Source organism: Balaenoptera ricei, chromosome 1 (genome assembly GCF_028023285.1).
Source record: "Balaenoptera ricei isolate mBalRic1 chromosome 1, mBalRic1.hap2, whole genome shotgun sequence".
In the NCBI taxonomy this organism is placed as follows: Eukaryota; Metazoa; Chordata; class Mammalia; order Artiodactyla; family Balaenopteridae; genus Balaenoptera; species Balaenoptera ricei.
The window spans coordinates 105,624,572-105,649,965 of NC_082639.1; the positions used below are offsets into that span (position 1 = coordinate 105,624,572).

The window sequence follows — 25,394 nt, forward strand, 5'->3', positions numbered from 1 at the left end:
GGGGCTGTGGGTAGGGAGCTGCTACTCCTGCCACAGCCAGCCGTGAGCCAGGAGTGGGGTGACGGCCCCTGGACGCCACTCTCCCCAAGTACTGGAAGAGGCTAATACCAGGTTTGTTGCTGCGTGTCTTCTGTGTGCTTGGAACTGGGGAGGGAGAGGACCTGGCAGGTGGGGCGAGAAGAAAGGCCAGAGATTTCAGGAGGCATCGGAGGTGCTCACTGTGAGTCTGTAAGGGAGAGTCATGCAGAAAAGGGTAACGTGGAGGCAGGTAGTAGGACACTGAGGGACCTGGCAAAGGGAGGCTTTGCTTCAAAGACACTACAGCTAGAGAAGGCTATGTCTAGAGAAGTTAAGTCTCAGAACCACCTGGGGGAGTATTTATTGGTGTCCTTAGGAGGGAAAATAGCTCAAAAGATGTCCACTTGCAAGGGTTCTGGAAAATCTAAAAGGCACAGTTCCTGCCCTCTCGATATGCTTTGTAAGTTGATCACTGCTTCCTGGCCATGGGCAGAGGAAAACAGTGACACCGGGACTGCTTCTAAAAGGCAAAGAAGTTAATGTTTCTCAAACAGTCGGGCTGGTGTAGTTTCTTTGGGGAATAAGCTTGCTTGGAATGAGGTACCAATTCCCTCCAATGTAGAGCCTCCCGAGACTGTGATGGGGTCAAGTTGAATCTATAAGTCAATCTGGGAAGAACTTTCCCCAAACAGTGATCAAGTTAGGGTGGTATTGGTAGAAAGAAAGACAGACAGATCAATGGATTGTAATAGAGAGTCTGGAAACAGGATCAAGGGACAAATTGCTTTTTGTGATTTTCTACCTCATAACAGGAAACAAAACTTCCAAAATATTTACTCTTCATCATTAGGCTATTCTGCATTTTGCAAGATCCTTTGATTCTCACAAGATCTCTGTGAGATAGACAGCCGTATTCTAATTTTATAGATAGATGGGAATTGGAGCTTGTCTAGACTAGATGGAGTGGAACATCATTTATGGGATACCATTTGAGAAACAATGGGAATATTCCCAAATTCCTGGGTAACTCTCCCTAGAAAAGGAATTCTGTTATACTCTATATCATATCAACTAACAGAGAATCAGCTACTGAAATCTGTCTTCTCCTTCAACTGTAAGCTTCTTGAAAGCAGATGTTGATATCATCTAAGTTTTTAAAAATTTCTAGTGTTTAGCACGATGCCTAGATATATTAGTGAGGTTAGGTTTGGCTATGCTGTAGTAGAGAATAAACTCTGAATTCTTAGTGGTTTAACAGGCAAATGTTTATTTGTTGCTCACGCAAAGTCAGCTGATCTCCAAGGCTACTCCTTTCCAAGTGGTGATTCAGGGATCCAGGCTGTCTTTATCCTACAGCTATGCCTCTGGTGGACATGGCCTCCGGAATGTTGTAACAGAAGAAAAGAGAGATAGAGGGTCACATATCAGCACTTAAATTCTTGGCCCAGAATGAACACATGTCACTTCCACTCATAGCCCATTGACCAGAACTAGTCATATAAACCCTGCCTACCTGTAAGCAACCAGGAAACGTCAGGGAGCACGTGCTGAGCAGTGACTGCCTCTGCCTTCCTGGCTGAGAGCATGTACTCAATAAGCCTCGTGAGATGAACTAATGAATAAATCCAATGCAGGGTTTAAATTATACCATCATGGAATTACTCAAATCTGGAAGCCACTTGTCAACCTCCAGAGCCTCCCAGGAGAATGCCATCAACAAGAGAAATAACGCAAATGGTTCTACGATTTATGGATGGTCTAGTCTATATAAGGCACTGCTCTAGAAACGTTACACGGGTTATAGTGTTTAGTCCTCATGAAGGCCCTATGGGATAGGCATTAATCGTCTTCTTCCACAAATAGCTTGTTCATGGTGAGCAAGTAGCGGAGCTGAGTTTGAGCCCATGTTTGCCAAGTTACAAAGCTTATGAGACTCTGTCATCCTGACTGAACGGACTACCTCAGCTACTAAGGTTTCACGGAGTATCGTTAGCAGCTGAACGCAGTGGCCTTCAGAAATGCAATCTGGATAGACACCGTGGCGAGAGATGCTAGAGGGAGGCAGAGAGACGTCTGCTCCATCTCTGACCTGGCGTGGTCCATCCCCACTGCTCCGTCTTCTCAGCCCTCTCCTGCTGCCTCCCAGTAGCTGCCACTCCTACACATAGCTACGCCTATGAGACCTCAAGTCAGAAGTGAAAAGAGTAGAGTTCAGAGCTTGTTCTGACCCTTTGTGTAGTTTCTGACACTCTGCCCTTTCTGAGCAAATGAAGATGCAGGGCAATGATCTCCCCACAGGACACCTTTCCCAGTGGCCTAGATTTTGTGGGAACTGACCAAGCTCACTTTATGCAGCTCTTCTGACCCTACAGAACAGAGACCTGAATGTATCCTAGCGAACCACTAACAACCCGTACTGGCCAAGTAAAGAATATTCAGAGCAAGTCAGAGGGATTCCTGGTCAGGCCCTGCCATTCTCATCATGTGACTATAGATAATTCACTTGAATTCTCTGAGTTTTAATTTTTTCATCTATAAAATGGGACTCTGGTACCTCTACTCTGTGATCGCCCTTTATCTCACTGGGTTATTATAAGCATCAAATGGAATAAAATATGGAAGAGTGCTTTGGAGACCCTTAAGATTCATTTAAACTTGCCAGGGTATTTTTTATGACCAGCTAAATGACGAAGTTTTTTTACTTTCTGATCAAGTTATGATTTTGTCAAGGGAAGGAAGCAAAGCTGCATCTGCCCAGGGCGTTTTCAATGCCGGCTCTCACCCTGCAAACCACACTTGGCTACATATATTTGCTTCTTTTCATGATGCTTGAGAGCCAAGCTATGGTAGTCAGCACGTCTGACTAGATGTGTGATGTTGGGCAAAGTATTTTCATCTCTCTGAATGTCAGGTTTTTCATCTGAAATGGGGATAATAATATTTGTGTTTGGGGATTACACATTAATGCACGTGAAACAATTTACACAGTGCATAACACATCATGAAGCACTCCATAAATGGGTGCAATTTTATTGTCATTATTATTATTATTGAGGAGCCATCATGCTGTCTCCAAGGGTCTTTGTGTAATCAAATTATTCCACTGCTCAAAAGAAGAAGAAAATTCCCAATCTTTCCAAACACTCTATGAGCCTTTGGGTCAGTGTCTCCCAGTATGCCCTAAACGATCGCCAATACCTCATGGAAAGCACGCCATTCACGACGCGGCTGTGCTCCAAAACTCCAAAACTCCAAACCTTGGAAGCCATTTGTTTGGAACTCAGCCCATATTTTCCCATAGAAAGAAGGCTAATAAAATAGTGGTTGGAGTCCTAGGTGACTGAAAATACCTGCTTGATTTGCCAAGTAGCAGAAAGTTGGCATATTTGCAATGAAAATGAGTGTAAAGTCATGTATTGTTAGTCTTAGGCTAAAACTGAAAACTAAGAAAATTGTGCAATAAATAGTTTCTTTTGCGTTCGTAAATGCTGTTGATGAGGAAAAGGAGGCTTAATTAGAGGAAGAAAGAGTTCAGTGGCAACGGAAGTAAATGGAATCTCAAGGTGCCTCTGAGGATATTTTCAAAGGCTTTGGAGGTTCTTTACCCAAATCTAATGTGACTTCAAAATTTATTTACTTTTTTGTTCTTAATCCAAGGGACTCTACAGCGCTAATCTCATCCACTGCGAGGGGGTTATTTTGGGTTTGCAAATGGAAAAGGGAAGGAGACAGGAGAGACTAGGGAAAGGGAAGAAGAGTGAGAAAGATTTCCTGAAAAAATCAACCAGTAGTTTGGAGAAATCAGCGAAAGAGGAAGAGGCATACATATGTAGGATGAGGGATTACCTGCTCGGCCAGCAGGGAACCCAGGTTGGGTGAGAACCCTCCTCCAAAAGGGAAATGGTGCCCTGACAGGTCAGAGAAACTCCACTGAAGCCATCAGGTGGCGCCACAGGGCCAGAACAGCTGGTAAAAAAGGGAGCCTCGAGGTCAGTGAGGAAGAAGGAAGAAAGGCTGTGAGCTCCCAGCTCTTTGGTGTGAGGAACCAGCCCAAATGATGGGCTAGTTCCCCGTTCTGTACTTTATCGCCACAAAGTGCTGAACGAGAACGCTAACGTGATCCATCCATCTAAACAGAGGTCTTTGCGCTTTTATGGGCAGGGGAAACACAGAATATGAGGACCTGATGGACATCAGCCCAACCTTTCATTTCTGGTGGCTTCAAATCTGGTAGAGATTATTCCAAAATATATCAAACTTTTTGTTTTTCCCATGCGGAGCTGAGGTCCTGAGAGAGGAGGTCACTTGCCTCTGCTCATAGAGCCAAGTGTCAGTAACCTCCCCTGAAGCAGGCTGCGTCTCAGACCCCCACAAGCACTGGTCCACTGACTACACGAGCAAGAGCTTATTCTGTTCCTCTAGCTTCAGCCCTTTTCGCCGATATTGGCTAACCAAGCAGGGTCAGAAAGAATAGCAGAGGCGTTAGAGTGATGAAATCCAGTGTAGATAAGTCTCTAGAAACCTTAGGTGTATGCTGAGAAGCTAATTCTCAACTAAGGAGAATCCAATTCCAGGTTATTTTGCCAGGCTAGTCAGAGAAATTCTGAGAGTCACATACTATGTCAGAAAGACACTGAACGTGGAGACAGGAAACCCGGGTTCGTTTTTAAATGCTGCTTCAGTGTAAACTTGTGCACGTCTATCCATCTCTCTAAAGTCGCTCTCAGCTCCATCAAGCACAACTGTTCTGTCTTCTCATCCTCGCCAGGCAGGATTGGCAGTCATTATGGCTTGTGGAGGTGGCAACTGTGGGTCACTAATGACCTAATTAGGTCACGACAGCTCCAGAATGAGCATTAATATAAACGTGCCTCCCTCACAACCTCAAAAACTCCTTAAACAGAGCTCCTAGAGTAAAACGAAGACATTCCCCATAGCTACTGCAGAACTGGTTCTGAAGAACCCACATGTACTACTCTTCATAGTAGAATGTGCCTACAGGTCACCAGGGGAGTTTGAATGCCTGGGAAGGAAAACGGGCTAATGAGAGTGGGTGGTGAGGCGGTGGCTGGAGAGGACAGATTATTAGTTCACAAAACAGAATAAATTCAAAACATGGCCATCATGTCCTGGAAGGGGCCCTGAGTCCTCAGTTCAGTGTGGGAGGGCTCAGGGAAAAGGCCAGAACTGATCCTGGGCTGATAGGACCATGAGTCCGTTCTTGCGGCATTTGACTACTCGCGCCTGTGAGACCAACACTGGGCCCTCCGTCCCCTCATTCCTATACAACTGTCATCCTTGCTCCTCAGGCCACTCCAGTGTTAGGGACATTCCGGTCTCATCTTTACTCTGATATCTGACCTGATGTTCCTGGGAATCCAAGCCCTTTACTTTGACCTTGCTCAGGGACTCCCTGGGGGCTCATCTGCCTCAGTCACGGGTGTTGTAGATTCCTGTCTTCCTGGTCGCAGCACTGCCTGTGGCTCCAGTAGCCCCGGGCCCCCTCCTTGCCCTGCCCCCATGCCTTCCACTACCAGGGCCTCCTCCTGCAGTAGCTTCTCCTGTGCCAATGCCACGGTTGCTATGGCGATGGCTCCAGGCTTTGCAGCCACTCTCCTTGAGACTGTCCCCCACAAAGAGATTAAAGCACTTTCAGCAACCTTGAACAGGGTAATCTCTCCAACAAGGCCCCCAAAGCGTAGCCTTGACATTATCTCTACCGCTCCATTGGGAAACTTGACATAAGTTCCCAGGGGACCAGGCCAAAGGGTCCTAAAGTAGACCAACCACCTGCTCCTGAGAGTCCCCCTTGAATCTCAGTGACCTGCCCCATGATGTCCCCCCTGAGATTTCTTACAGAATGCCTAGGTGTTTTTCATACGAGTGGAAGTGTTCCTAAAGTGACATCAACATGAATCATATGCGCCATATGAAACTTCAAAGGAAGACAGGTTGTTATCTAGACTAACTGCGTTTGATCAAACCGTAATATTGAAGAAAGCAAAATCTGCCTTGAAGTTCCAACCAGCGCCAGTCTATGTCCCTCCCCCTTCCCTCACTCCAGGAAAACAATTTGAACTTCAGATCGTTAGCAACAGGTACCACTGAGGGCCCTTGCTCCTAGATTTTAGCTTCCTTATCACTGGTATACAAGTTGCACCTCATCATTTTTTACCTTAGACAAAAAGGCTAAACAGATTAAATGAGTTAAGCTCCTGGTCAGTGAGCAAGAGATTTTCATCCTTTTCTCCCCTTTCTCTTCCTCTTTCACAGTGAGAGTAGAAGATAAAAGAAGAAAAAATACTGGAATGGAGATCAAATAAAATGGGAATACAAAAAACACACACATTAGACAACTTGCATCCTCCCTTTAATTTCTGGTGGCTTTAAAGCCTGTATGGATCAAACTGAAATACATAAAAACATATAGTGGTTAGTTTCACTCCCAAATAGGAAAAACTTTGAACAACACAGTTGTCCTTCTCTTCAGTTATAAGCCTTGTATTGGACCGCTAGTAAAAATAATGGGCTCAGGACTCTACTAGGCTTTAAATATGCTATGAAATATTAATATTAATATATTAATATCTATTAATATATTAATAGATATTAATATAAATATTCATGCAACAATTATGTTGCATTTTTCTTTATGAAAAGAAAAAATGCAACATAATTGTATTTTCACCCTACAAAATTCTTTTTGTTTTCCCTTTGGCCACGCCACTTGTGGGATATTAGTTCCCCGACCAGGGATCGAACCCGTGCCCCTTGAAGTGGAAGTGTGGAGTCCTAATCACTGGACCACCAGGGAAATACCTTTTTTTTTTAATGCTAACTTTTTTTTTTTTTTTGGCCGCACCACGTGGAATGTGGGATCTTAGTTACCTGACCAGGGATTGAACCCACAGCCTCTGCCTTGCACAGAGTCCTAACCACTGGACCACCCGGGAAGTCCCGACAAACTTCTTTTAAATTCAATATAACAAGTAATTTAGGTGAACCAACTACTTTGGTCTGCACCATGAAATTGAAAATGGAGAATGTTTACCTTTTGAAGCTACTAGAAGATATGATTCTGAGCCTTCCTGTGTAATAATTTACTGCCTGATCTTTCACAAGTTATTTTGCTTCCTAGACCCCGTTCTCTTCAAAGGCAAAATGGAAAGACTAATACCTTCTCTGTCTACTTCACAGGGAAGTGAAAAGGAAATAGTAGGTGGAAGAAGAAATAGTAGATAGAAATTGATAAAATTGTGTTTGGTATATATAAAGATGCTGGGTTTTTTATTTATTTCCAAGCAGCTTTCAGATTATATAATTCACACTGTTCCAGTCAAGTAATTCTGAGTGAAGCTGTGTCATTTCCCTTGGATTAGAAATAAACATTGTTGAGTTTTTATGCTAGAAATCTGCAGAAGAACATTTCTGTGAGCGTGTAACGTTTAGGATATGGGGATTTGTTGAGACATCGGGAGTTGAAACTTGATGGAGAATTCTCATCCCACAAGGCAGAGAGATGACACACAGGGGAATGTTAAATTCAAGTAATGAATATTTATGAACAGCAACTCAGTGTCACACACTGTCCTACTGCCTGGAGGTACAAAGAGTGCTGGGGCGGGGAGGGTCTCAGGTTCAGTGATTCACGAGGAAGACCTACAGGACACAGCAGATAGTTGAGGCTATGATTTATTACAGTGAAAGAATGCAAAGCAAAATCAGCAAAGGGAAAATGCTCATGGGGCAAAATCTAGAGGAAACCAAGTATAAGCTCCCAAGAGTCCTCTCCCAGTAGAACTACACAGGATGCACTTAATTCCTCCTGCAATGAGTTGTGACAACACGTGTGAAATGTTGTCTACCAGGGAAGCTCGTTTCAGAGACTTGGTGCCCAAGGTTTTTTGTTGGGGGTTGGTCACATGGACATGCTCTGCCTAACCCATACCAAAATTCTAGACTCTCAGAGGGAAAGCAGATGTTCAGCATAGAGCACATTGTTTGCACAAATAGTTTAGACACAGAGAGACATTCTTATCAGAAGATGGTGGGAGCCCTCCTGAAATCCAAGTTCCCAGACTCCAGTCAAGGGCCAAACTTGTATGCAGGCCTTTTGAAGACTAGCATTCTCAGGCCTGCTATATTAACTCTTTTATGCACACAGAGGTTTAAATAACTGATTGCAATACAGTTGGATAATTACAATAATTAATTCATTCGATTAAAGTTACTGAGCCTTTGAAGGGTCAGATAGGAATGAGATAAGTTAGACATTGTTGCTGTACTTTGTCAAACTCAACTCAGCACCTCAACTGCTCCCTGCCCACCCACTGACAAGGTGTGCTGCCTATAAAAAGCTCTGTGGCTGTGCTCCAAAGTCCACCTCCCGGCCTCCTCTCAGAATCCATGGCGCATCCCGGGGGCTGTTTCTCGTCTGTCATATAACTTCTTTCTGCTGAGCCCTTTAGGTGGGTATTTGGGACTACTTTCCTGTATGACTTGACTAGATTCTGGCACAGCCATACCCCTACAAAGATTCCCAGCACCCCACATTTCATCTGGCCTCCTTGGCCCCCTCGTTCATTAGAAGAGCTGCCCCATTCGTGTTTGAAGCCCTAGTCTAGTCCCTGGGGCTTATCCCTATTCCTCAGACAATTACTTGGAAATCAGTCAGTTTCTACTCATAGCCTTTGGCTAATTCTTACCCCATTGCCAATGGCTGGGAAGACGCGCAGCGCTGTGAACTACAGATTTCCCCACCCTTCCTAGAGGAATCCTCTTACACAGAAGCTCTACAAGCTGAGACTGACTGTATCCAGTGCCTTCAGCATCTCTGTAGCTACTGTTCCCTCCGCCTTTGCCCCTACTGGAAGGATGTACCCCACAACACTGCCCTCTTCCCTCTTTCAGGGGCGGTGGTAGCAGAAGCTCCAGGTTTACAGGATTCAGACTGGGGATGGGAACGAATGGAGGGAGCATATGTTGTTTTCTTGGTCTCAAAATTAGCCATGTTCAATGACCCAACCAGGGAGTCGCAAAAGTCAGCCTCATTCCTGATACTCAGCTACAGCCCCGTATTCAGACATCCGGAGATTCCTGAGAACTTCCAGGTGTTCATATGTGTTCAGACCCAGTTTTTTCACCCTGATAGATATCCTTCCAAAAGAGCACAAAAATATGAAATAAATCTCTGGTATGCTCAGGAAATGCTCATAGTGACTCAAAAGACAAGGAAAAGCCGCAAAGAAATGAAGATGGTGAGCAGGAACCAGGTCCTGGAAGGCTGTGAATGCCATGATATGGGCCCTTGAAAGACAAGAGCCATGATCAGACTTGCATTTTAGAAAGATCCCGGGTAGCTGGAGGGAAACAAGATGGAGAGTGAATCTGAAGGCTAAGAGACAAAGATAAGAAATTTTTGTAATAATCTTATGCGAGGTGGTGGAGCCTCACCTAGATCTGAGGCAGTGGGCCTAGAGATGAGGGGACAGACCTGAGAGATATTTAGAAGACCCAATAACCAGGATTGGGAGAGGGGCTCAGGACAGTGGAGGGGTGCAGCAAGACTACCTGCTTTGGGGCTTGGAATCAGCATCTTTGGCAGCACCTCTTTTGAGATAAAGATTACAGGGGGTTCATGTTGAATCCAAACAGCTTCATGCTGTAGTCCGCCCCGCCGCCACCCTCTCCTCTATAGCGGAAGTATTCTTATTGGGTTTTGTTTGGTCAGTTTTGGCTTTTCCTTTAAAGGTCCAGAAATGCCCTTGGTGTGTTTGACAGACTTTGAGGCCCATGCACGGGAGCAGCTGTCTAAGTCAACCTGGGATTTTATTGAAGGCGGAGCTGATGACTGCCTCACGCGGGATGACAACATCGCAGCATTTAAAAAGTCTGGTCTTCTGTATCCTTTCTGTTGCTAAGCTAAGGTGCACTGGTTGAGAGCTCTTTGGAAGGTAGCAGTCCTGGTTTCTGCCTCCAAAGAAGATAGAGTACTCAAGACATAATAATGGGTTTCTGTTGTTGTTTGGGATTTGGGGGGGATTTTCTTGGTGGGGGACAGGTGACTGGGGAGAGCATGGATGGAGAGACAATTTATCTCAGTGCCTCTGCAGAACTACCATGAGTGAGTCGCCTGAGTGCTGATCGCGGCGACTTTGACACCTGAAAAGATAGAACAAGAGTCCCAAGGTCTCCAGCCACCTGGGCAGGGAGGAGAAGCTGGCTGGGTAAACCTAAATCTCCTGAGCTCCTGAACTTCCGACTTGGAGGTAGAACAGGAGAGAGGGCTCAAGGCTGGAGGAAATATGGAGACCCAAGGAGTCTTGCGGATGAAAGAAGATTGATTCAAGGGAGAAGAGTTGGGCGGCACAGCAGCGGGTAGCGCAGGGGTCAGTAAAGAGTAGCCCACAGGCCAGGTCGGGCCCACTGCCTGTTTTTGGATGGCGCACAAACTAAGGATGGGCTTTTTTTTCATTTTTAACTGCTTGAAAAAAATCAAAAGAAGAAGAAGAATTGCAATATGTCAAATTAGATGAAATTAGAATTTCAGTGTCCACAAGTAAGTTTTATTAGAACACAGCCACGCTCAGTCATCTGCATATTGTCCATGGCTGCTTTGGCATTACAACAGCAGAGCTGAGTAATTGTGACAAAGACCTCATGGCACAAAGCTTAAAACATTTACCATCTGGCCCTTTACAGAAAATGTTTGCTGACCTCTGTGATACAGAGATCAGGAGAAAACTGGAAAATGGGATGCATGGTGAACACTATCTTCTGTATTTTCATACTTGTTTAACACTATACTAGGCACTTCAATTGCTTTATCTCATTGTGTCTTCACAAGACTATTAGGAAAGTTGGATTATTATTCCCATTTCACAGATGAAGTAACTGAGGCTCTTACCCAAATTTGCACAATCAGCATTTCCAGAAAAATCTTCCTCAGTTTAGGTATAGGAATAATAATATGCTGTGGAAAATAAGCACTTTTGGACCCTGAAGCTAAGTATCTGTTTGACTTAAAAGTTCGTTTCATATAATTATTATTTGTTAATTTCCCTACCTTCTAAAATAGTGTTTAAGTCAAATTTTCAAATGAATTAGCCTCTAGGGAAAAAAAAAAATCGTGGTCATTCTCTGGGATTTGTTCTCTTTCAATGACCTTTTCTTGCTTTATAGAGATTTGTTTCCAACCTAAGAGGGAAGAGACTGGAACTCCGTCTTGCTTATTCCTTCCCTTTCTAGTCCTTGTTAAGATGGATCAATCAAAGCATCCAAGTGCTGACAGTCTGTCAGGGAGGCACAGCTCCAAGACACAGACCTCTGATGGAGCAAGGCAGGGAACAGCATGGACCATATGTGTACCGGGAGTTCAGAGAAGGCGGGGCTAATGTGGAATACAGGGTTGGGAGAGGTTTCCGGAGGAGAAGAGCCTCTAGCTTGTCTATGCTGCCTAATCAGCTACCAGCCAACTGACTCCGCCAGTGGTTTCTCGGGACCCAGTGTGGTCTAGATCTGTGTCAGGAATCTGGAGGTCCCAGCACTAGGCAGCACCTCCGTGCTGGTGAGTCATCCCACCGATAGAAAATCTCTTTGTTGTCCAGCACAGAATCCGCCTCCGTCCCCGGTACCTGAAAGATGTGTCAAAGGTGGACATGCGGACCACAATCCAAGGGGAGGAGATCAGCACCCCCATTTGCATCGCACCCACGGGTTTCCACTGCCTTGCCTGGCCTGATGGAGAAATGAGCACAGCCAGAGGTGTGAACCCAGCCCACCTTGAGGCTCCCTTTCCAAGGGCCTTAAAGTGTGCAGAGGTGTCCTTCAGAGCAGGGGCAAACGGCTCCAGAATTTCTCTAGAGAAGGGGCTTAGGGACAGCAATCTGGTTGGAATTAAGGGTAGGAAAAGGAATGCTTAAAGCTACATTTGCATAACATTTCACCTAAGATTGAGAAAATACCAATTTTCCATTATAAAGAATGGTTAGGGTGGGAGGGAGCTACAGGTGAATAGGAGGTGAAAATCCCACCAAGCCATCCCAAGGAAGAGGGGCACTGACTGGCCCCTCCGACACGGCATCTGGGGGGAAAGGGCTGATCAGTGTGGCCCCAAGGGTAGGGCTCTCTTTGAACCCTCATGGGCCAGGGCTGGGACTGAATGGTGTGCCTCTGAATTTAGGATGAGGAGAAAGTCATGACATTAAGCCCTAACACAAAGCCCTGGCAGGTGCTCTTGTCCAAATGTTCCATTTCCCTTCTCCTCAGTTGACTTGATCTTCTTATTTGACAAAAAGTTTTTCATTGGGTTTTGTTTCCTTCCTAGTATCCCTGAGTTCTCTTCCTTCATCTGCCACCACTAAAAAATAAGGAGAAGGGAAGAGAAGGAGAGGAGAGGAGAGGAGAAAGGAAGGGCAGGGGATAAAAATATTCCTGTGACTCATTTGTAATCTTCACCCTAAGCCAAATCTGTTTTTTCTCAAGTTGCCCATGGCTTCCCTGGGGTCTCTTCCTTTGACTCTGTGATATAGAAAGCAATGAATCCATGGATTCTAGAGCTGAAAGTGACATCCATCTGGTTAGGAACCAAATTTGGCTAAGTTGAAATATGAATACCCTGTATGAACATGACTGCTTTACTAAATCTTCATGGTTGAGTGTGCTGTGTTGTTTTGGGGGTGGAGCAGGAGAATGGGGTATCTCCTGTTGACATTAGGAACTGAAAATATTAATTGTGATTAGGTCAAATTCTCTGCCCATGGGTTGTAGGATGGTAGCGACATTAACCTGTTGGGGAATCCCCTGAAAATGATTAAAGTGGGAAATGAGAAAGATGCGATCAGCACATCATTGTCACCGTCGTCATCATCCTCATTATCCCTAGTATTTGTATAGTACCTCGCTTCATAATTTTAAAAAAATGCTTCCATAGCTAGTATCTTATTTAATCTTGCAACAACCCTATAAGAGAGGTATTATTATCCCCCCGCCCCGCCCTTTTACAGATAAAGAAAATGAGACTCAAGGCCACACAGCTAAGAAGTGGTAGAACTCGAATTCTTCTAACTCCAGATAGCATGCTTTTTCTGCTGCAAAGCTCATCCTTCTCCATTGGAATTACGTTTTCTCATCCTTTGCCTTCTTTAATTCCCTTCTGCTTCATTGATGAGTTCACAAGAAGCCCATTTCCTATCTGAAAGCCACAACAGCTTCAAATGGTTCTGGGGACTCAAGGTCATCTCTAGCCTGAAATATTTTAATATGCAACACAGAGTTTGTAAGACAGGTTACACAGAGGAGGACCCAGACAATCTGATCAAACACGTGCAATGCCTGCCTGCCTGCCTGACAGGGAAGCAGAATGAAGTCAAGCTTTATCTTCACTCACAGGGCAAGCTGGCCAGAGGCCACACAGACTCCTAGGGCATCTCACTCCAGTTCAGAATGCCTCTGCCCTCCAACCTGAGTTGTGTCCTTTGCTTTGCAGCTGCGCAAGCAGCCGGTATCTGCTACATCACCAGCACATATGCCAGCTGTAGCCTTGAAGACATTGTTGCCACTGCCCCCGGGGGCCTGCGATGGTTCCAACTGTATGTGCACCCAAACAGGCAACTAAACAAACAGCTGATCCAAAAGGTAGAATCCCTGGGTTTCAAAGCTCTGGTAATCACTGTGGATGCACCCAAAATTGGCAACAGACGACACAACATTACAAACCAAGTGAACTTGATGAAGAACTTACTGCTAAAAGATCTCGGATCACCTGAGAAGGTAGGAAAGATACCAGAGCCAGGCGGGCAGGCATTACAGGAGGTAGATTTCCATCGCTCTTTCCTCTTTTCTTTCTTTCCTCAAGAAGTCATTGGGTACCTGTTCTGTGCCAGGCACTAGGGATGCAGCAGTTCAAGAAGCAGATGTGGTTCCTGCTGCCCAGAACTTCCAGAAAAGCAGAATATAAGACAAAATGTTCTTTCTCATCCCTGGCAGCCCAGAAATGTTCTGGGCAGGGCTGGGTGCTGGGAAATAGGAAAGCTAGGGAGAGGATTTTTTCATGAAATAGGAGAGCAAACTAAAAAGTTCTTCCAACATTTTCTACTTTATGCCACACTTAGAAAATGCTCAGTCTGGATGGTACACTTAGATAAATTGACTATCTGAAGAGAATGCTCATACCCAAGGTGAATGGCCCATGGTGTGTAGTCAGCCCAAGCCCCACCCTCCTGCCTTGAAAACTGGGGAGGAAATATCTCTGCACACCTAGAACTCATCCACGGGGCACCAGAGTGCTACAGCCCACTTGTTTAGACAAGGTGACTACAAAGGGCACTTCTCCCATTAAAATCCTATAGTCCGATGGGATGGAGTGCCCCCAGAGAGAGAAAGCCATGGTAAAGTTGGAATCCCTTGGCTACATTAGAGGTAGTGATATCAGCCTTTTCAGCCAACGGGCAGCTCTGATACCCAGCCAAGTGACTCAACAGTTCTACTCATTAACCACAAATTGGCCTTGAGGTTTTCTGGAATCTTAGCTCAGATTCCAGGGACACATTGGGATCTATAGATATTTGACTCACATGGTGAGCCAAGATAAATACTGGATAATACCTGACTTAAGGTTATTGAAGTATTGCTTAGTTCTTGTTACCCTGTGCATATCTCAATCATAACACATCACAATGGCCTACAAATGTTTTTGCTTATCTATCTCACTTACTAAACTCTGAGGTTTTGGGGTTTTTTTTTAAGTAAGGACTGTGTCTTATTTGTCTTTGTGTGCCCAGATCTTGGCATAATTATTGAGCAGGGACACAAGTAATGGTTAATGAATAAGCAATGGAAGTAGAAAGTCTTTTACACAAATTTTGTTAGGAAAAGGAGCTAGAAGTAGTGTTGGGTTTTGCGGGTCCTCTTTTCAAGCTTTTGGTGGCTCTCCAAATGTGTCCCATCTTTGGAATGGGAGTCTTGAAGGAGTTCAGGACTAAAGTTCTCTTTTATTCCCCCACAGGGAAATTTAATGCCTTATCTCCAGATGTCCCCCATTGACTCATCCATCTGCTGGGATGATCTCTCCTGGTTTCAGAGCATTACTCGATTGCCCATCATCCTTAAGGGGATCTTGACAAAAGAGGATGCAGAGTTAGCTGTGAAGCACAATGTCCATGGCATCATTGTTTCCAACCATGGTGGGAGGCAGCTTGATGAGGTTCCTGCTTCTGTAAGTAGGATGACCTCAGCCTGGGTGTGTTTGTGAGTGCTCTGTCGTGTGCGTGTATGTATGTGTCCACAGCAAGGTACTCTGTGCAATTTGGTGCACATTCCCCTCTCCCTAACCACCTGTGTTCATATCTACCTGTGAATTGTTAAGGACTTTTAATCATTAATAATAGCCTAGTGTGTGCCAGGCTATTTTTACAAACTCAACATATGTCATCTCTAAATCTCAAAACAGTCCTGCAAGATGGGCATTATTATCCGTATTTTACAGATGAGGATACTAGAGTTTAGAGATGTTAAGTAACTTGTCGGAATTCACACAATAAGTGTTTAAGGTGAAATTTGATAGAAGAGTTGTTCCCAAGGCATGGAGGTCTGCCTTCTGGAAGAAGCATTCAGCTGGAAGCTTGCCTGTCTGCATGGATTGGAACCTCATATTTTCTCATATGACACATCCCAGAAAGAAACAGTGCCTCACTGAAGCTAGTAAATAACTGTCTTTCACAGTAAAACTTAAAAATGCCCTATGAATGCTTTGCTAAAAATCTGGGACAGTCTAATCTTTCCCCTAACTTATGAATTTGTCCCTTATAGATGGAATTTGGGGAAAGAAAAAGAAAAGGAGGGAGGAAGGGAAAGAACTTTTTAAGGGAGTTAATTGTTCATTTATTTTCTTTTTTAAAAAATTATTTAAAAAATTTTTTTTAATTCTCATTTTTTTTTGGCTGTTTTGGGTCTTCGTTGCTGTATGCAGGCTTTCTCTAGTTGCAGCAAGCGGGGGCTACTCTTCATTGTGGTGCACGGGCTTCTCATTGCTGTGACTTCTCTTGTTGCAGAGCACAGGCTCTAGGCACGCAGGCTTCAGTAGTTGTGGCGTGCCAGCTCAGTAGTCGTGGCTCGCAGGCTATAGAGCACAGGCTCAGTAGTTGTGGCGCACAGGCTTAGTTGCTTCTCAGCATGTGGGATCTTCCCGGACCAGGGATTGAACCCAAGTTCCTTGCATTGGCAGGCAGATTCTTAACCACTGTGCCACCAGGGAAGTCCAATTGTTAATTTATTTTCATGGAGATTTATAGCCTATATATATATGTATATACATATATATATATATATATATTACATCTTTATTGGTGTATAATTGCTTTACAATGGTGTGTTATTTTCTGCTTTATAACAAAGTGAATCAGTTATACATATACATATGTTCCCATATCTCTTCCCTCTTGCATCTCTCCCCCTCCCATGAAGAACCTAGCGGCAAGACAGGAATAAAGACACAGACCTACTAGAGAATGGACTTGAGGATATGGGGAGGAGGAAGGGTAAGCTGTGACAAAGTGAGAGTATAGCTTATATTTTCCAAGAGATTCTTCTATTGCCGCTTGACTCATTTTGAGAAAGGGAAGTGGGTTTTTTTTCCTCTAAAGTCTTTTTTGGCCTTTTTATTGTATAAGTAAGAAATGTTCACTGCAAGTAAACTGTAAAATATACATAAGCAAAAAGAATAAGATAAAAATCACTATCATACCGACAATAGTTTGGTAATCAACTTGATGCGACCATAACATTTTAGGTTTGAAAACTATACATGATATTATGTAATTTTCTTCTTTCCATGTATCAATATATCGGGATCATTTTATTTCAATAGATATGCTTTCTTGTTTTTAATGATGTGTGGTATGAATAGACAATTTATATGACCAGCTTCCTATTGTTGAACATCTGGATTGCTTCCAAGCGTTCACTATTTTAAACAACACATCAGTAACCATCCTTAAATCTTTAGCACATTCTCAATTACTTCTTTAAAAAAAATTCCAGGAAATAGAAAAGATACATCAGCCAGTTTGTACATTTCAAGGCTTGTGAAGCTTGGGGGTTTCAAGTGCCAATCACTGGCCTCCTCCTCTCCACCAAGCTCTACCTGATAGCAAACAGGCATGGAATGATGGAGAGCAAGGGGCACACTTTACTATGACTCTCCGTAAGAGCTGAACTGCAGGGAATTGTCAGGCCTCCTACTTCCCATCCCAACTCTTGACCTAAGACCTTAGAAGAACACAGGTCTTCAGAACACACACTGAGCTCTCTCACCCAACTCCTACAAGGATGCCCACAAAGCTATCTCTCACACACCTCGTAACTGACAGAATAGAGGATGCAAAAGAGCTTAGCAGGTCCTGAGCTGTCCCAACTGTGCCGACAATAGGAGCAGAAAGCAAAGAGGCCCTCACCAACTAGCAGCAAACAGGGCAGAGTATTGACTTTTGAGAAAATGCTAATAAAATATAATACAATTGGCTTTCTCTCACTAGTCAGTTTAGCTAGTCTTGCCCCCTTGGGGAGGACTGAGTAAGGAGTGGGAAAAAGTGGCCGACTAATTTTCGCACTGCACTTCCTCAATAGAGAATGAGTGTTGGCAAAGGCAGGCGCCAGAACAAGAAGAATTTCTCCTGCCCCATCACGTTGATCAACATGTTGTTCTCCCAAGCCATTTGACCTAACAACCAAACCCAAGGTCATCCAGGGACAGCACCAAGATTAGTGTGAGGCTAGTGGGAAACCCACCCTTGGCTCAAAATTTAAGAAGGTGCCAGAAAAACTGAGTAAGGTATATAATAGTTTCATACACTGTTTAAAAAAATGAAATTTAATGCAAAAAAATCCGTGGTGAACAAAATATCAACATTTTTAATAAAGACAGGATCCGTCCCTGCACTTGCATAACACTGCCTCGCTCATCTCACTGTAATCCTGGCCCTGGTTCCAATAAAACTTTATTATCAAAACAAGCCCCCAGCTCACAGGTCAAAGTTTGCCATTTGATTTTTTTAAATTTTGTCTTCAAATATTATTTATATTTTTGGCACCCCTTACATTTTGTGCTGGGGATAATTTCCTCAGTCATCTCAACCCAGTCCCCTCCTTGTGAGGGATGTGACTCTCTGGGCAAAGTTCCATCTCTATAAGATTCCATATCTAACACCCCTGTACGTCCTCCTGGAACCAGGGGAAAGGATCAGCCAGCTTTTATCGCCAGAAGGCTCTAATGAATGCCCTGTTGTGGATTATCAAAAATTAACTCTCAATACTAGTTCTAGGCTCATACTGAACCCTAGGCTGAAATTCACTCCCTATTCTGTTTCTCAAACTACTGTCAGCTCCATTGTGCACTATGGCTCACTAGAAGAGTCCTTGCACAAGTACATTTATTCATTTCTCGTGATATTTGTAGAAATAGTTTGTAGAAATATTCCAAATAATATCATGGTGGGACTGTAAAAATACCCCTTATTTGGATGTGAATTCCCTCCAGTCTTTACATGTAAGTCACGACATATTCAATTCTCCTCCACCTGTAAATTAAAGTACAAAGTTCCTTCCCCCCTGATTTCATACTCTGCTCAGTCTCAGCGAAGCATCTTGTTCAGGTAGAATTCCAATTGATGCCTTCGGCAGCACAAGTCCTCTTAGGGCCCAGTTTCTACTTCTCCTCTCTGGTCATTCCTCAAAGAGGCACAGAACAGGAGCCCCCGAGGCAGTTCCAGAACTTTTTCCTCCAGGACCCTCCTCCTAGACTCTGCAGTCACTCCTCCTTATAGACTTGGAGGAACACAGCTTGGTCTGGGGCACCTTAGGTCCACAAGTCCTGTTGACCAAAGATCCTGGAATGAAAGAGACGGTGAGAGAAAAGGTCCAGTGGAGCAGCCAGGCCAGAGTGTTCAGCTGTTTCTATTTTGTCTTTCAAAGTCTTCAACCCTAGTTTTACAATGTTGCTGCTGCATACCTATCCCATGTCTCAGATAACCCCCAAAGGAGTCAGGAACAAGTTGCTCAAATGTGGCGTATTAGGAATGATGTACAGCCCAGTTACACTGAACAGGCTGTGGTCCAGACACTAGGGTCATGGCCAATCGCACTTGTTTCACCAAAAAGACTTAGGGCCTTAGCAATGGAAAGCATTTCTAGCTGTGCCACCTTAGAAACAGAAAAAGTGGAAGAAAATCAAAAGTCAAAATGATCTTTGTAAAGAAGAGCATTAAGGTGAACACTACAGATGGAAAATGTCCCCTAGGGGATGTGAGGTGGAGCAAAGAGGTTTCTGCTCCATCTCTGTCGGAGCAGAAGATGGCAGAACGGGGAGCCTGCAGAAAGTCCCTGGACCTTGGGAACGTGGTTGCACTGCTTTGACAGGCGCCTGCAGCCTCAAGCACGGGAGGGGAGGAGCAGTTAGGCATCGCCCCCACTTGGACCTCCTGGTGCCAGCCCATGCTGAGGGGGCACTGCTGTCCCCTGACACCCTGAGAGGCAAAAGGGAAATCCCTGGAACCACACTTGTCTGTCCTTTTCAGATCGATGCCTTGACGGAAGTGGTAGCTGCTGTGAAAGGGAAGATCGAAGTGTACCTGGATGGTGGCATCCGAACCGGCAATGATGTGCTGAAAGCTCTGGCCCTCGGGGCTAAATGCGTTTTTCTGGGGAGACCCATCCTATGGGGTCTTGCCTACAAGGTGAGAGTGGCAAAGTGAAAACCAGCCGGAAGGTACCACGCTTCTCATTCGTTTCCACGCATTTCTGTGGTTTAACCCCCCAAGCTTGGCCGTTTGTTGGAGGTGCCACAGATCCCGAAGGACAGTGACCCCCCTCCGGCTCCACCATGCTTCCTCTGCAGCATGTTGCACGTTTTCAAGAGCTGTCACCCTACATTTTCCTCGTTGCTTTCCATGATTCCCAACATAGTTCTAATTTCACAGGTAGCCCCACCGTCCCTAGCACAGCTCTGAGCTCACCTAGAATTTGTACTCAGCACATCGTCAGAATGTTCCTTCATGCCTCTTTTTGTCTCTCTTTCTCTCTCTCTCTCGTCTTGGGAGCAGGGTGAACATGGTGTTGAGGAAGTTTTGAACATTTTAAAAAATGAATTCCACACTTCCATGACCCTGACAGGTAAGTTTTTACAATTCTTTTCCTGATTCAGAACTGAAAACAGGCCGTCTAAAGAACAGGAGCAGTGGCCCTTCTAGCTCGTCTTTCCCAGACCCAGTGGCTGCCCAAAGGAAAGAACAGGGAGGAAACGTGCCAGACAAAGATTAAGCACCAACTCAAAATGTGATACATCTGCTACAAAAGCAAATGCAGTTTCAGATTTTGGGAAAGAGGGTCCCGTTTTACTCTGGCCTGCTCAGATCCTATCAGGCTTGTCAGATGTGGTTCTGTGTGTCATCTTTTAAGTAATATTCATGGACTGTGAAGAGTAGAGAAATTATGTCATAGGGGAAGCATGGAGGAGCTGGGGAGATGGAAACAAACAGGAGGACAGAACAGGGAGAAGAAGAAGCATCATCCTGCATAACCACAGACAGCCAGACAACCATGAATGTCTCGAAGTTACAGGCAGGCTATTTCAGTCAAAAATGAGATGACTGTAAAGCAGTGCTCATAAAAACATACGTGTTTAGCAAAGCCTGGAATCCCAGGGATCCTGTAAAATAGCGGTTCTTACCTAATGATGGTAACTTCTCTCTTGAGGGGCGTTTTGTTCGGGGGGGGTTAATTTATTTTTTTCTCATTGGCACAATGATGCAGGGTGGGTACTGGAGGTATTTAGTGCTCAAAGACCAGAGATGTTGACTATCCTAAAATGCTTGGAGCTGTCTCACAGAAAAGAATTGTCCTGCCCAAATGCCAATGGCCAATAGCTCTGTCTTTGGCTTTGTCTGCTATAGATGGTAATCAATTGCAATGTGAGAGACAGACAAGACGAACCCCAATGAGACCTCCACTCACGCCTCAATTCTAAACTATGGTAATAACAGAAACCTCCTCCAGAAGTAAGGAAATAATCAAGAGCTCCGAAGTGGAGTGAAGACTGCTTTCACGCCATTAACTTATTTCTGTAGATGATGTTACTGAACATCTGACATGTGCTAGGCACAAGGCAAGACGTCCAGGTCCTTTCAAGTCTGGTTTTGATCTGATATTTAGACAAGTATCTTGTACTCAGCGTCCAAGTTGCATAGTGTCCACTGGGGCTGCAAACTCACCCTTTTGGGCTTGAGTAGTACAAGCTAGAAAACTTAGATGGGCATTAATGCCAGCACCAGCCCCTTTCCACTTAGCAGTTTAAAAGAAAAAAAAAGGGAAATGGATGAAGGCATCAAGGACCGGGACTATCCATTTTGGGCCAAAGCCTATGAAGATAAGGCAATAAATGACCCAAGTCGCTCCCATGAGGGAGGGGAGAACACAAGTGTGAACAAATATCGTATTGGTGTGTTTTGCCCCTCGGTGGCGGGGGGGGGGGGGGGTGGGTTGGTGGGGAGAGGGATGGGAAGATCTATGGTTTCTGCAGATTCCAGGAGATTGAGGTGGCTTCTCCTGCTCCCCCAAATATTTTCTCCTGTCCTTGTGAAATGATATCTGAACTTCTTTAACAGAAGCCTGTTGGGGGAGTTCACAATAACGAAGCTTTTTTATTCCACCAAAAGTTTATACTTAACAACCATTGCAGTGGAAATGGTGGCTGGAAAATCTTTTTCTGAAATAGAGCATGGAGAGCACCCTTTTTTAAAGGGGGCAGGAAAAAAAGAAAGAAAAAGCAGGATTATGAACACTTTTATGCCTGACTTTTTATATTCCTTTCCTTCTAATTGTTCTACAGTGAGAATGTATTGTTTTAAATGTATAGAAAAATTACTAATCAACAACCAAATGTGGGATGGAGAGGAGGGTTTGGGGAGGAAGAGGAAGAATAGAAAACCTAGGCTGACGGCCATCCCTCGGCATCCTCTGTGTGTGTCGCTCCCCCAGGAAAGACGCCCCACAGGCTAGTCCCCGGGGAGAAGGGGTCTCAGCTGAAGCAGGGGCTGTGTTTTTGGTGGAACTCACTAAAGTACGAAATCATAATGTGAACCCCCAGAGATTCTGTCACCCCCTAGTTTTTCCCTGCACACTGCATATCAGACGCCTTGACACAAACCTGGCACCCAGGAGGTGATCAGTCAATATGACTTCTCTTCCCTAATTCCTCTAGAAATGTGTGATATTTTCCCCTTATAACCCTGAGACATCACAGACCTGGGAGGGAAACATGATTTTCACTATGGTTGAAAGCAAAAGAAGTTTAAAATTAATGTTTTCCTAACTGTGAGACCAATTGCTGAAATTATATTTATAGAAAGGGTAAAACTGTGATTTGTCTTAAAAAACAAAAACGTGCACATATAAATCATATCAGCGCAAGCCTGCGCCCACCTTACTCAGTTCTCATCCCTCGTAAGGCGAGGGGGCTAAATCGGAAGAGTGTATGAATCTTCTTGAGAATTATTGCTTGGAATTAACCACTTTGCTTTAATTTAGCCAAAGCTTTTTAGTGTGACTATCCTCCTAATTTACAGTAATGAAAAAGCAGGAATACATTGTAATTATGCATTCACTCTTAAACTTTTACTGAACCTCTACCAAGAGTAAGGCAATGTCCATGGTACCTTGTAGGACCCAGACCCAATCTGATGAGTTTATACTGATAAGTATAACAAGTACACAGATGTCACCAGGGCTTAAATGTGAACGGATGCTTCACATCTCAAAATGGAATCACAACACTTTGATGCAACTACTGAGACATTTTTACATAATTTAAATATTTATTTCTACTACAGTATATGAGCAGAGTTTACATTTTGGCATGTCTGTGCTCCTTGAGGAGGTCTGCCTGCTCTGAAGCTGCACTATTCTGTCTGCCCTGTGGAAACCCAGAGCTCTCAAACTCATTGTCAATTCTGATGAGAGCACCTCTGGCTCTGAATTCCTGCTTCTGCTGACTTAATTCATTTTACGAGTTATTTATGTATTCCACACCTGCTGTTTCTGTCCCTTATAATCCACGCGGGCATGAAACGCAACCATTTCCTCTGCTTCCATTTTTGGGAAAAGACCCTCTCATTAGTTATACTTTTGTGAGTAATACAATTTGCCAGTTAGGTTTTGGGAGGTGACGGTGCATACATCACAGATGGGGAAAGAACTTCAAGTGAAACATTATACATCCTCTTATCACCAGTGATTTCTCACTGTCTTCTGCGCCTACTGTTCTCCAGCTCGTGTTCTCACTTGCTCCCTTCTCTCTTGACATTTGTCTGGAGTCACTCTCTCCAGTCCCTGTGTCTCACATCTCAGTGACAGTCCCAGTTTTGCATTTTAATGAAGCTCCTCCACCAAAGATGGGTGTTGCGTTTTACAAAACTGTCTCTTAGAAGGCAGCTGTATGAAACACTCGCCCTATCTTGTCCGCTTTCCCTGAGTCATATTCTTCCCTGACAGATACTTCCTGTGTCCTGAAGCCTTATCACGACGGAGATAAAGGTCAAGTGTATCCACTGCACACAAAGTGATTTTTCAAAAGGCCAAAATACAGTTTTTACGTTTTTACCATGCCGTTTTGACATGGCTGTTTTAAAGGAGGACACAGGCACAGGCTCACAAAATAATTCCCAGTGCATTCAGAATTAGATGATTCGTTCTGTATACATAACATTTAATCAGGGTGAGCACAAGGGTCAAGTCAAGCTTGTTCCCACTAGACCATCTCTTCCCCACAGTGGGATGGGTGACTGGGGTTTTAGAGAAATGAGCTTTTTAACTACATTGTTCTTGTAGGCTGCCGGTCGGTTGCCGAGATCAGTCGGGACCTGATCCAGTTCTCCAGGTTGTAGAGAAAGAGAGTGAAGGGACTGACTGCTGAGTTCGCCCACAGGAAGAAGCCAAAATCGTAATAGGGTGTGTGATGCCATCCTGCCTAGGTCCCATCCTGTCCTCAGGCTCACCCCCTGCACCCTCAGCCACTCCACCCCAAATCCCTCATATTCCTCAAATGTGCCGATGCTCTTCTTTGCCTCACTGCCTTGTATATGCGGTTCTCTTGCCTAAAATCCTCCTCTGAAAGAAGACATCTTAAAAGGGCAGATCAATAATGACTGAAGTAGCTAGTGGATTAAAATTTTTGAATATACTACGTTTCTATGAAGCAGCTATGGAAATATGCACTCTAGACAGAAGAGCTATACGTATAAAATATTCCCCAACAAAAATTATACTCCTATCTGTAGATAATAGGGAAATAATATAGTTAAAAACATAGGCTTTGTAAAAAATAAAAAATAAAAAAAAAAAAAAATAAAAAAAAATAAATAAAAAAAAAAAAACATAGGCTTTGGAGTCATACAGACATAAGATTGACAGGACTGTGACTTGGGAAAGTTTTTTGATCTCTCTGTTCTTACATGTCCTTGTCTATAAAATGGGGATTATACTACCTAGCTCTCTAGGATGGGAGAAAGATTGAGATAATGTATGTAAAGTTCTGAGTTCTAGTGTGTTTAAGAAATAGTAGCTTTGGGATTTCCCTGGTGGCACAGTGGTTAAGAATCCGCCTGCCAACGCAGGGGACACGGGTTCGATCCCTGGTCCTGAAAGATCCCACATGCCACAGAGCAACTAAGCCCGGGTGCCACAACTACTGAGCCTGCGCTCTAGAGCCCGCGAGCCACAACTACTGAGCCCACGTGCCGCAACTACTGAAGCCCGCAAGCCTAGAGCCCATGCTCCGCAGCAAGGGAAGCCACCACAATGAGAAGCCTGCGCACGGCAAGGAAGAGTAGCCCAAAGAAGAGTAGCCCCCGCTCGCCGCAACTAGAGAAAGCCCACATGCAGCAACAAAGACCCAGCGCAGCCAATAAATAAATAAATAAATGTTCCTTTGGAAAAAAAAAAAGAAATAGTAGTTTTTATTATTATTAGTTGGCAAATTCCTATTCATCTTTCAAGACCTTGTTCAAATGTCACCTATTCTTACCTGGCTACTTGTTAAGTGTTTCCTATTGTGTTTTGCACATTATACTATTACAATCCTTATTATAATGTGTTATGTTTATTTATTTGTCTCTCACCACTAATAGACTGTACATGGCTCTGAGCAAGAAACTATATACTTGGTACTGGGCTTGGCATATAGCAGCATCTCAATAAACGTTTGTGGGATGGACAGATGGATGGATGGTTAGATGAATGGATGGATGGATGGATGGGTAGATGGACTGAAGATACGTGGGTGAAAGGAGAGATGGAAAAATGAATAGATGCCCTACCAGAGTAAAAATTCC

At 44.2% G+C, this 25,394-nt stretch overlaps 1 protein-coding gene across 6 annotated transcripts; it reads left to right on the forward strand.

The window, feature by feature from the left end:
- Positions 1-25,152, forward strand: HAO2 (hydroxyacid oxidase 2). 6 transcript variants are annotated; one of them, XM_059928993.1, is made up of 8 exons: positions 1-111; positions 9,769-9,907; positions 11,630-11,781; positions 13,505-13,788; positions 15,023-15,232; positions 19,587-19,745; positions 20,112-20,181; positions 23,893-25,152. In XM_059928993.1, the coding sequence occupies exons 2-8, from the start codon at positions 9,777-9,779 to the stop codon at positions 23,946-23,948; spliced, it is 1,062 nt and encodes a 353-aa protein (XP_059784976.1). In that variant the 5' UTR covers positions 1-111; positions 9,769-9,776; the 3' UTR covers positions 23,949-25,152. The 6 variants fall into 6 exon arrangements, with proteins under 6 accessions (XP_059784976.1, XP_059784966.1, XP_059784957.1 ...); XM_059928983.1 differs by lacking the exon at positions 23,893-25,152 and adding an exon at positions 23,557-23,885; XM_059928974.1 differs by lacking the exon at positions 23,893-25,152 and adding an exon at positions 20,961-21,495 and having other exon boundaries at positions 9,749-9,907.
- Positions 25,153-25,394: the final 242 nt, after the last annotated feature.